General features: G+C 34.0%; 1 protein-coding gene across 5 annotated transcripts in view; it reads left to right on the top strand.

Moving 5' to 3' along the window:
- The window catches only part of LOC148604466 (E3 ubiquitin-protein ligase HERC2-like), an 89,901-nt gene that overhangs the window by 44,311 nt on the left and 32,778 nt on the right, over nucleotides 1-12,812 (top strand). For 4 of the 5 annotated variants that reach the window (XM_088550446.1, XM_088550447.1, XM_088550449.1 and 1 more), the window contains 16 exons: nucleotides 72-219; nucleotides 686-861; nucleotides 1,209-1,398; nucleotides 1,896-2,075; nucleotides 2,761-2,951; nucleotides 3,375-3,525; nucleotides 4,048-4,256; nucleotides 5,739-5,969; nucleotides 6,248-6,395; nucleotides 6,826-7,097; nucleotides 7,682-7,946; nucleotides 8,240-8,436; nucleotides 8,897-9,076; nucleotides 9,287-9,398; nucleotides 9,991-10,095; nucleotides 10,417-10,525. In XM_088550446.1, coding sequence (XP_088406572.1) covers nucleotides 72-219; nucleotides 686-861; nucleotides 1,209-1,398; nucleotides 1,896-2,075; nucleotides 2,761-2,951; nucleotides 3,375-3,525; nucleotides 4,048-4,256; nucleotides 5,739-5,969; nucleotides 6,248-6,395; nucleotides 6,826-7,097; nucleotides 7,682-7,946; nucleotides 8,240-8,436; nucleotides 8,897-9,076; nucleotides 9,287-9,398; nucleotides 9,991-10,095; nucleotides 10,417-10,525 — 2,864 coding nt within the window. The remainder of the gene's footprint in view (nucleotides 1-71; nucleotides 220-685; nucleotides 862-1,208; nucleotides 1,399-1,895; nucleotides 2,076-2,760; nucleotides 2,952-3,374; nucleotides 3,526-4,047; nucleotides 4,257-5,738; nucleotides 5,970-6,247; nucleotides 6,396-6,825; nucleotides 7,098-7,681; nucleotides 7,947-8,239; nucleotides 8,437-8,896; nucleotides 9,077-9,286; nucleotides 9,399-9,990; nucleotides 10,096-10,416; nucleotides 10,526-12,812) is intronic. The other variant, XM_088550448.1, reaches the window with a different exon arrangement.

A 12,812-nucleotide genomic window follows, 5' to 3' on the forward strand; every position in this document is an offset into this window, starting at 1 on the left:
AACAAAATAAAAATAGACTCAATAAAACTCATTTTATACCATATGTGAAATTTAATTGTATTTAATTTCAGGAGACTTTAAGTTTAGGAGCATTACCCCATTCTAGATTCCTGTTAGCTACCATGGGTATATTGATATCTGTCCATCAAAGTAACTTAATTAGTTTGTTGTTGAACTCGGGTGTTCTAGGATTGACTCAGACATTGATGAGGCTGGTTGGTAAGTTGTCTATAATTCACCCCCTTTCTTAGTGGATTTTACATGTAATTATAAATTGTTGCTCAGTTAATATGTAAATTACCTTATAATCTACAAACATTTGTTATGTAAATTACAAATGATTCTCATATTAAAGTATATGATTGCTTATATATGGTACACACATATCGGTAAAAACAGACAATTGTCATATGTAAACCATATTAAAACCACTACACACATATTCATACATTTCTGACTGTGTATACTCTCTATTTTATCACTTTAGTCCGTTTTCCTTTGAATCTTGGCAAATATATGCAGCTTGCATAAACGTAAAGTATTTTTACACTCCTTATTTGCAAAGAGGTTTTTCCTGCTATATTTTGTTCTTGCAAATATCTTAAAATTGAATTTTTAAAAGGAACAATTTAAGTATCCTCCCCAGTCTCTCAATTTTATATAAATGTTTTTTTCAATACTTTAGGTCCTGATCCAGAAAGACCAATACAGGACAATATAGGAACAATTCATGCTGTATTAGAAGAACAGAAACACAAGAAACAGTCACAACCAATACCTATCTCTGGACCAGAATTAGCAGGCATGATGAAAATAGGGACCCGGGTTGTCAGGGGTATAGACTGGAAATGGGGAGACCAGGTTTGTACTACATGTATTGATGAAACTACAATTAGCTAAAAAAGATACATATATTATATATAATATTTAAAGTAGCTATAATGGAGGGGGTTTAGCTACAGTTTTCCTTTGTAAATCTTTTTATTTCTTGATGAAGTTTTTTGGAGTTGAATATTTTATGTACAATGAATTTGATATTAGGAAAGTATAGGAAGGTCTTCAATAATTCTGTTCAGAAAAGAGATTTCTAATCTTAGGACTAAATATTTGAAAATTAAGTGAGGATAATAATGTTTTTTTAATGGCCCAAGTATTGACCATATGCTTTATTACTATTTGATGATGATTGAGATATGTTAACATTTCAGGATGGTCCTGCACCCAGTATGGGTCGTGTAATTGGAGAATTGGGTGAGGATGGGTGGATCCGTGTCCAGTGGGATACAGGGAGTACTAACAGTTATAGAATGGGTAAGGAAGGAAAATATGACCTGAAGCTAGCGGAACCTCCAGAGATGCCAGACAACGAAGAAGATGATGAAGATGAAGCAGAATCTGGTAGGTTTTAAATAAAGATGCCTTTATTTATCACATGGATTCATTTATTTATCACAGGGATTCATTTATTTATGTTCTTTAAAGTATTGCTATCAAAGAAACTGTAGCAGTGCCATGCGATTTTCATATTTTACTTTTAAAGGTCTTTTCCAAAACATTTCTGACACAAACATCAGAATTCCATCAGCTTAAAACAGTTATAAATTATCTAAAGCAAGGCATATAGAAGTGTATACGTGCAAGTACATGTATATATGCATGTGATTCAGCTGTTTACTATAATTTTGTGTTCCTTTGATTTGGAAGTTGGAGTGAGTAAGCGATAACACTTTTCATTGAAAATAAGGATTGCATTATCAGGGTTGAGTTACAGGTTTTTTGGACTCACAGCCTTTAAAGGAAAAGTTCTTAACTATTTTCATATGGCATATCTGTTTATATACTAGTAAATGTTTTTTTTTATCTAACATTCACCTAAATGTGTTTCTGTATTACAGAGAAATCCAAACCAGAGAGTAAACATCCCACATCATTGATCAGGAGGTCTACTATAGCCCTACTTAGGACTCTGTGTACCTGCTGTGCCATCAATGCCGAACAAATGCATAGTCAGGCTGTCAATACATTGTGTGGACTAATACAAAGGGTCATAGATGCTGGATGTCACCAGGGACCAAGTAAGTACAGAAATCGTTCAAAGATCAATCTGTCAGGTCACTGTGTAGGCTTATACAGAAGATGATTTATGTTAGTTGTCAACAGGGACCAAGTAAGTACAGAAATAGAGGGTCAACCTCAGCTCACTTTGTGGGCTGGTGCATAGGGGAATATTTGATAGTATAAGATAAAGGTCATTCTGATAGCACATGATGTGGACTGATAGATGTTAGGTGTCACCATTGACCAAGTTTGTATGGAAACAAAACTACATGTAAGTCACAATTTAAGGTCAAAAGTCAGGATAACAGTATTTGTGTTAGGTGGTATGCTTGGTGTTACCAGGGACTAATTGCATAGGAACTAGCCTCAAAGTAAGGTCAAAGGTGGACAGAGTGAGTAGAGGGACTAAGACTTCAATCTATCTCCTGATACTAATCGGTATAAAAGGATGTAATGAGCTGTAACATGTTAATTGTTTAATACACAAGAAGAGGAATTTCTCCTGAGAGTAGACTATCTAATAATGGTTTAGATACTGATAAAAATATTGTGGCTATAGAATCTGTTTTAAATTGGGTTGGTTGTATTTTGATTGTATGTTTAAAATTTGTGAAGTCTGTGAATGAAAGGCTCTCTACTTTTTTCCTTAACGTAGGACCTTTATGCAAGCTTATTATTTTTTTCTGTTAATTTGTGTTGTAGATTCCAATGGAAACAATGTACAAGTAGCCTTTGAACAACATTTCTCCTGGTGCACCCTGGGATTTATCAGATCTATAGCAACAGGACCAACTATCTGTAAAGCTCTTAGTTCACCCAGATGGATTGATCTGCTCCTTAAAGTGCTTGAAGAAGATAGATCTCCCTCCCATGCAAAAAACATTGCAAAACAGGTCTGTTGACATGGTTATTTAACTCTAAATGCCTGCTCATTAAGATAAATTCTTAAGTTATTATGAAAATTTTATGATTATTAGAAATGGAATTCAAAGTAACCATGGTAATTTATATTCAAAATTTTGATTTTTTCTCTTTAAATGTAGTGATATGGTAATAAAATTCCTGATAAAAAGGATAAACACTGTTCATAGAAATCAAAGTGAACATCTAGGTACTTGATTAATGCTAAATTGTACATTTTTATGATATTTTTATGTGAGACTTAAAATAAATTGGTAAGCTGTTTGTAGAAAATGTGGCTTAGATCTTCCTGATCATCTTACATTTTAAAAGAAAGTTTGCACTTACACGTATAACTTTATCAAGCCCCTTTGTGTCACTCATGAGATTAAATTACTTATATCTGTTTCTAACAGATAATGACATTGAAGTTTCTGTCAGCTGTTTTACCATCATGGGATGATAGCCAGGACTCAGGCAGAGCCAAGATAATTGTACAGAGACTGTTTAATCTATTGGGAAATATATTAATGACATGTTCCTCAGATCCTACATTATTACCACATGGTTAGTACAAGAAAGATGACCTTTTGGCCTTTGATGCCTTAATTTTATATGATTTTTTTGCAAGTTTTGTACACTGAGGGAACCTTTTTATTTATTTTTGTGCTCAAAGGTAAAGGTCACTGAATCTGCTATTTACAGAAGAACCCTCTTATAAGGGTTTTTAAGGGTAGCAGGATGGCCTAATGGTTAAGGTACTGGATTTGTAACAAAGAGGTTGCGATTACTGTGGGTTTTACTTGTGTCAAGGGTCCCAGGCATGCTTTGGCATGGGTTTTTTTTTCCTGAATTTTCAAAGATTCAATGAAACTGATCTGTAACATTTTAAAGTAGCTAAAAAGTGTACATTATTTCCACCATTTTAGCTTCAAGAACTATATTGACTTCATTTATATTTTTTAAGTTATAACTCTAAGATTAGAACATTGCAAAGTGCCTTTTCAGATTGCTATTTTCACAGATATTAATGCTGAGTAATAAACTCTAAACCTGTCATTTAAAAAAAATTTAATCTCTTCTTAACAGTTGATTGTCCAAGGAAGGGTCATAAGCAAAGAGCACCTGTTTCTCTGACAGCCTCCTATACCAGTACTATAGCTGAAGAAATCATTACCCTGATCAGAAAACTGCATACCTGTGAATTCTGGAATCTCTATATCAACAGTTTCATCACAGAACACCTGTCACTGATAACAGACATGGTCATTGATAAACCTAAACCACCAAGAGTTCGGGTTTGTTGATATTAAAAATGTTAGTCATTGATAAGCCAAAACCATGTGCAGTCAAGGTTGCTGATATTTGTTAGTCATTGATAAACCAAACAAAACCACATGGAGTTAAGATTGTTGATATTTGTTAGTCATTGATAAACTAAAACCATCAAGAGTTGAAATTGGTTGATATTTGTTGGTCATTGATAAACTAAAACCATCAAGAGTTGAAATTGGTTGATATTTGTTGGTCATTGATAAACTAAAACCATCAAGAGTTGAAATTGGTTGATATTTGTTGGTCATTGATAAACTAAAACCATCACGAGTTGAAATTGGTTGATATTTGTTGGTCATTGATAAACTAAAACCATCAAGAGTTGAAATTGGTTGATATTTATTAGAAGAATTCAAAGTAGAAAGTTCAATTTGGATAAAAAAAATATTAGACCATTGAGCCAGACATGAGTGTTAAAAATGAAGTAACTTATTAAGAATGGTAATATGTCATTATACAAAGTGAATTGAGTTATCATTGGTTAGTTTAAATCAGGAGAAAAAAATATATACAATCAATGCTTAAACATAGTTTTTCAGGTCTGTAATTTTTGGGAATCAGAACCAAAGTCATCAACTAAAGACAATATCGAGCCATTTATTTTTTTTAGAACAGTTTTATGTGAATTAAACAGATAAAGTTTTACTGCTATTTAATGGTTGTTTTATCCATCAATGCCGTTTCCTTGCATTTCATAGTTTGTACAAAAAACCATAACTAGCTTCTTATTGACAATATTGATCTCTCAAAACATGTTGTCTAATTATAACTTCTTCACCTGTGTGCAGTGCAGCGTTAAATACCGGAAGTGCCAACCTGTCCTCGGGCTCATTGTCATTTAATTATCAAATAACAAAAGATCAATTTAAAAGGTGAAACAATTGTTACTAATCCTTTAATCCGCTTGATGAACTGTTTCCAGATATCAGTTATCAATACACAACTTGGCAAATTAAAACATCTTTTTTATAAACGGTTGGACTTGACGCCATTGTTGTAGTGAAATACCTGATTTGCATTCGAACAGAAAATGTAAACATTTCCAACTCGGATCCAATACATCGCTATATAAACTATTTTAATTTATGAATGGCTTGCAAATACAGGGAAACAGAAAAATACTTAATTTTAAAAGATTAATGACGAAAGGATATGCATTTCAGGGAATTTACCGGAATCCTTTCATCTCAATGTGGTCTTCTGCTGGTGATTTTTCCTTGCTTCCAAGTGCATGTTTTACACGGAAACTTAACTTTTTTTCGTCGATCTCCTTTGCCAAGAAGGGGGTGCGCGGAATACACGGATGTGGGTTATACACAGAATTTAATTTAATATTTCATTGCCTTTAAACAAAGATTGTACTTGACTTACAATATGTTAGATGTAGTTACAGCTTCTATTTGTAGATATAGCAACATTTTATAATTTGTTAATTTGTATAATAGGAGACTGCAGAAGACTTACTGGCTGATTGTAACCAGTCTCAGAACCAGGCAGCAGTCATGGCAGCACTTGCTGTAGTAGGAGGTATCGACAACCGGCCACACCTTGGTGGTACCATCAGGCATCCCATCCATGGACAGGGTGTAGTCACTAGAATTACTCCAAAGGGGAAGATACATGTGCAGTTTGGTAGCAAGGTCATCAGAGTTTGCAGACTCAGTGAAATAATTTCTGTAAGTGAAAAATAAAGTGTTAAAAGTGGTTTTATAGCCATCTTCCGATAGTACTGATACTGATTGCTTAATTTGTGAAGAACTGTAATTGTTTTAAACCTGTAATTCAGTAAGTGAATTATACAATAGTTACAAAAATGTACAGTTTAACTGAAATTTTGAAAAATTATAAGGAACTAACCATCCAGTCACCTTATACTGTGAATTCTTTGTGTTGAAATGGAGTTAGAACAGACTTACACTCTCTATGACCTATTTTTGATATGTATATATTTTAGATTGCTAATATTGGATTTAGTGTGGAGAGTATGAAGTTGAATGAGAATGTCCTGACCATGTGGTCAACATTATTTGGTCTATGTGGTGTCATCTCTAAAGGAGAGAAAGAAATCAAAGATGGTCTAGATGAACCTTTTGGAATTAAAGGTATAAAATGGGTGTGGAATGGAAGAAATGTAGTTTGGATTAATCCAGACAAACACTGCCACGAATTCTAAAGAAACATTAGAAAAAAAACAAGACCCACAACATATGGGAACTAAAAAGTACACGCACAAAAAAAAAAAATAACTGCCAAAGTCTACTCTTATTTAAAAAATGTATGTTTTGGGTAATGTCATTCAGTCAGTTCAGCATTACACTTTTGTGTTCAGTTTTCTCTGCTTTGTAATGTAAAATTCACTATTAGTTAAATGAATTTACTTGCTTTGAAGACCATCACAGTAAGTTTGTATAGAAATTGAAATCTTGCATTCAACAAGTAGTTGCTTTGCTGTATGCTTATGAATGCAAATGTTTTCAATGGGATGTACAATACTCATGGAATTTTGCATTAATGATATCTTTTACTTTACAGCTGATCATTCTGCTACAGAGAAAGAACTCAGAAGACAACAGCTGAGACTAGGTATTCTGAAGGCCACAAGAGTTCTGTTGAATCATCAGGAGGTCTTGAGACAAGTCCTCACTCAGAGGATTCTTAAGGCTTTACTGCCTCCACAGGAGCCCCAAGAACCATCTAGTGATGAGGAGGCCCCTGAACCTCCTAGCAGCATACTACAGCAACTAATGGTAGCTGCCACCCAGCCATCACCTCTTAAACCAGTGTTTCCTAAAGAAGAGTTAGAGGTTTGTTATTTGAGTCAGCAAAATACATTTTGAGATACAAAGCAATTTGTCATTTTTAAAGGTGCACTTTATTGGGTGCCATGTCTTTTGTTAATTGTTCTGTTCTAGTGTTTCTTTGTTAGGGCCTCACAAGTATATAATAACCTGATACTCTCTCATTACTTTTCAGGATCTCTCATTACCCATTTTACTTTCCGTATTGATGAAATAAAAACAATAAATCATTTCCATCATTAATACTGTCTATAAACAATGTAAGGGCTATTCATTAATTGTGTAAAATATCAGAAATATCTCAACCAAGGTTTAAATATTTAAGTGAAGTGTTACTCAAATAGCCCTAAAAAGCACCCTCATAACATTTTGGGGCGATTAAAAATATATAAAGAAATGCCTCCCTCTCTTGTAGGTTTTCTTGAAAAATGGCCTGAGAATTAAGAAATTAACTTTGAAGAGCCATTTGATTCACAATTATTTTAAATGGCAAGTTGATACAATTCTGAATACAGCCCTTTGTGTAATAAGGGGTAATGTTTTGACAATAATTTATCCTTTTGATTGTATTGAATATCTCATTGACATAGGGAGCTGCTCTCATTGTAACACAGTACCTAACTGCATCCAGTGCACAGAGGTCAGAGGAATCTGAGTCTTCAGAGAGTGAGAGTGATGAGGAAGTTATTCCAACCACCAGTAACCGAGCTCTATCAGCTGACAGTAACAATAGCAACCGACCACCCAAACCAAAGAAAACCAGACCAGTACAACCTCCACCATCCCCATTGGTTACACAATTAATGGAGATGGGTTTCCCCAGGAAAAATGTAGAATTTGCCATTAAAGCTCAATGTAAGCAAAATTTATTAGTTCAAATATAGTTATGTTCGTTTTTTTAGGGTTTTTCTGTTTCTCTTTGCCACAAAAATAATTTAGGTAAGAACATTTGATGCAATGAATATGAAGAAAACTTGAAGCATTATTTTTTTCTTTGTTTTTCAGCCATTTATTTGTATATTGCTACTGGTGTAGTTTTTTGACTAACACAAGACAATTATTGTGGTCTGATGTTTCTTCTAAGCTATTTTATTGCTGCTGAGTTATTTCCCTTACCTTGTGCATTTTTGTTACTTTATTTCTTTAAGCTGGTGCCATGTTAGGAGCAGCAGAACCCAGTGCTGAAACCTTGGTTGGCTGGCTGTTAGAACATCCTGATCTAAACCTTGATGATGATACAGACACAGACAGTATCTCCTCTCTTGATTTTTACTCTGATACTGATTCAACATCAGAAGATTTCGAAGCAGAGGAGGGACCTGACTTCTTTGGAAATAATAATGCTGTAAGATGGATTTATAAATTTAAGTAGCGGTCTTTATAAATATCAGACAGGAGTTAGTACATTGTATATTCATGTCATTAAGCCTCACATCTTCACTTTCATTTCTCATTCAGCCATATAACAAGTCTTAGTTTGTCATATGGATGATGCACTTTTGAAATAAAAATTTTATACTGGTAGATTGCACATGGAATTGGCACAAAATGGAATGTTATATAGAGCATTTAATGAAATCAGTAAGGAACAGACATGTGGTGGAAGACCTTAAGTCTTCTGATGAAATATGCTGTTGATACAAATTATAGTTTTTGAAGAAAAAAATGATTTTCTTGGTATTTAGGAAATTAAAAATTGATTCTACAATACTTTGTCTTCTTTTCAGTAGTAAAAAAAGTTTCAAATTTTCTTTTTGTTTGTCCTTGTTACTAAATTTACAAATTTATAATTTTCCTTCCCTCAGCAGCTACAAGTGGGTTCCCTATCCTCTCCAGGGACACAAGTGTTTAAGAAGAGGTCAGATTTTGTGACCAATGACCAGTATGCTATGTATGTACGTGATAATATTCAAGTGGGCATGAGTGTACGATGTTGCAGGACATATGAAGATGTCCAAGAAGGAGACATTGGAAAAGTTATTAAGGTAAAATATATTGAATAATTAGGAATATATTTTGATTCCAATACATCTGAAAATCATTATGTAATAAAGAATGGCCTTATTTGCTAAAACATTTTAAAGAAGAGAATGCCTTTGGTAAAGATATAGTGGATAATATTCAAATCAATTTTCCTTCAGGATTGTAAGGTATGTGAACTTCTATTTTCATTACTTTTGTTATTCCACTTACAGCTGGATCGAGATGGACTTCATGATCTGAATATTCAAGCTGATTGGCAGAGTAAAGGTGGAACTTACTGGGTCAGATACATACATGTTGAGCTACTTGGATTTATCAGCCCAGGTAAGTAAACATTTTGGTCAGATACATACATGTAGTGCTACTGGGATTTATCAGTCGAGGTAAGTAAGCATCCTGGTCAGATACATACATGTGGAGCTACTGGGACTTATTAGCCCTAGGTAAGTAAGCATCCTGGTCAGATTCATACTTGTGGAGCTACTGGGATTTATCAGCCCAGGTAAGTAAGGGTCTTGGTCAGACATATACATGTAGATTTACTTGGGAATATGAGCTCAAGTAAGTAAGCCTTTGGGTCAGATACATAATTGTAGAGTTATTGGGATCTGAGATTTTTCTGCCCTAGGTAAGTAAGCACTTTGGTGAGACACAAACAAATATTTTCATTATTTCTGAAACATAAGCCCAATTGTTTTGGTTTATTATGTGAACTGTTCTAAGATGTCTTATTTTATTGTGAGAAGAGTTGATTTTTTACCTTTTCAAATTATATCTGGTATGAAATTTTCATATTTTTGAAATTTTGAAGTAATTGTATAAATGAATGATAGTGTAAGATTAATTGTATTCCTTCTTGTTATTTGCATTATATACTTGTATTTCCTCTGTAATACATGTACTTCACTACTTTCAGGTAGTACAATAAAAGTAGGAGATAAAGTGAGAGTCAAACCTTCTGTTACTATGCCAACCTACAAATGGGGATCTGTTACACACAGAAGTGTTGGAACTGTAACAGGTAAAGAGAGAACTAGTGTTTGTGATGAACAAATAAACCAAGTCTGGACAATCAGTAAAAATGGAAACCAAAAAATAAAAGAACATTAACATTATGGAAAAAAATTAGATACTCTCAGGATAATTTTGGTTTTTTGAAGAAAAACAAAAAACAAAAAAAATGTGATTTGTTGCTAAAAAGGTACCTGCTTGTAATGTCCATTTTATGTCAATACTTTGGCAATTTTATTTTAAATGTACTTAAAAAAAATCCTTTGGATTTAACATTCCATGATACTCTGATACTTTTTTTGCCAATACTTGTATTCTGTTCTTCATTCAGCTATCAACCCAAATGGTAGGGATGTAACTGTAGATTTCCCACAGCAGGCTCACTGGACTGGTATTATAGAAGAGATGGAGATAGTCCCCAGTACACATCCTGGTGTAAGGTAAGGTTTAGCGTTGCCCCTGCTCTATGGAGGGCCTACAACTGGCCCACTGGAGTGGTAACATAGAAGAAAAGGAGATTTCCTTAGTACACATTCTATTGTCGATTAAAGGCTCAGCTCAACATTTGTGATTAAAACATCAGCAGACCCATAGGGAAAATCACTAGCACTTATTCTTGTATAGAATTTAAATTTTGTCAACTACTAAAACTCTTTTCAAACTCTCCCAGTAGGTTCTCTTTATTAGCTCCTCAAATCCTTCCACAACTCAAATTTAGACCAATCAGATTGCTTGAGATTGAAAATTTAAGGAAAACCTACATAATATTTTTTTTATGAAACCAGGCCCAGTACATATTGTCATCTCTTTATGTTGGATGTTATCTTTTTTTTTCACTTATTCTTGCTAACTTTTTAGCTCACCTGGCCAAAGGCCATGTGAGCTATTGCCATCACTTGGGGTCCGTTGTCGTTGTCATCCATCATTAACAATTATACAAAACTCTTCTCCTCTGAAGCATCTTGACCAGTTGAAACCAAACTTGGTATAAATGTTCCTTGGGGTATCCTGCGTAGAACTGATGTGGGGATTTTTGATTTGTCAAAAAACATGGTTGCTGTTTTTTTAAAAATAGAACATAGGGGTCAGGCAGTAGTTTTTCACATATATCTCCTAAACTGTTAGGTTTAACTAAATTCTGACGGGTAAAAGTGTTCAGCATGATGAGATCTATCTCTGGTCAAATTTTCGTTTTAATCCGTTTAGCCATGTTGGAGTTATTGCCCTTTTTATACAATTTTTGCTATTTTTAATGTTATTTCTTTCAAAAATTTTCTCCTCTGACACTACTTGACCAATTGAAACCAAACTTGGTATGAATATTCCTTGTGGTATCCTGCATAGAACTGAAGTGGGGATTATTGATCCATCAAAAACATGGCTGCCGTTACTAAAAATAGAACATAGGGGTCAGACAGTAGTTTTTCGCATATTTTATCTCCAAAACCTTTAGGTTTAGCCAAATTCTTTCAATTGCTGAAATTTAACATTTTTAAAGTAAAAGGGATTTTATAAAATAAATAAATACCATCATAAATTCTGAGTAAGTCCATCTGCAAGCCAAGCAGACGGAATCCCCTATCTAAAAATATCATCCAATGGGATGACCTAATAGTAGCCATCTACCCTTTATTCATCCATTTAATTTTCAAAAGTAAGCAAGAAGCTGTACAAAAAATAACAGAGGATAAATAGTGCTCAAGATGTAGAAATAGCTCTAACATTGTGGGCTTTAATGTTCAGACTAGACAGAGATTATTCACTAAAAGAATTGTAAGCTGACTGAATGGTCATACAAATCCAGGTAGATAATGTTTTTGCTGATAAATATTTAACATTTTTCTTAATAGGAATAAACAGCCTAGTATTAGCCTTAGCTCTATTATTACAGGTTCTTTGTAAATAAATGAGTAAAATTCTGATAGGACGAAGTAGTTTACAAGTAGTATCAATAGGCAATGAAGGTATAACTATTGGCTCTGAACCTCTACTAGGAATCTGATTTTTGGCTAAAAAAGCTGGATCAGTTAAAAGAGTGACAGAAGATTTATCGCTATTGAACCGTAGATATGAATCATAAATAGACAGAGCGTGTACTTCACTTCTTCTCCTACCTGAAGCTAATGCCAGTAGAAAACAACATTTATATGACAAAAATTTGGTATCTACTTCTTCACCTGGTTCAAAAGGAAAGGGTTTTAAAGATGATAAATCCAAACTTAAATTCCAGGAAGGAATTAAAACCTTCTGTCTAGGATGTTCAAGAATAAAATTCTTAACTAAAAGAGAAATGTACTCATTACTACCAAAATCCAGACCACCAGACAAGTGGATAGTTCTGGAAATAGCAGAACGATAACCTTTAATTGTGGAGGGAGACAATTTTTTATCTTCAAAAAGGTAGATAAGAAATTCAGCTAACTGCTGAACAGTAATTTTGAGAGGATCAATTTCCTTCTCACTACACCAGCTACTGAAGATTGTCCACTTAGCATCGTATACAATGTTGGTAGAGTCTCTGACTGCTCAGGAGAGATGTCTGGCTGCTCGTTCAGAAAAGCATCTCCTTGAAACTATCCCTGAGAGAAGCCACGTGAAAAGATGTAGATTCTCTGGATTGGGATGAAGAATCTTGCCTTTGAACTGGGAAAGAAGATTGTGTCTTACCAGTAGTAAGAGTGGACGAGCACAAGACAGTTGAAGAAGATCTGGATACCAAGCTTGCTT

The sequence above is a fragment of the Perna viridis genome, chromosome 10 (genome assembly GCF_037379345.1).
Source record: "Perna viridis isolate PV_CMFRI_1.1 ecotype Kerala chromosome 10, ASM3737934v1, whole genome shotgun sequence".
NCBI lineage: Eukaryota > Metazoa > Mollusca > Bivalvia > Mytilida > Mytilidae > Perna > Perna viridis.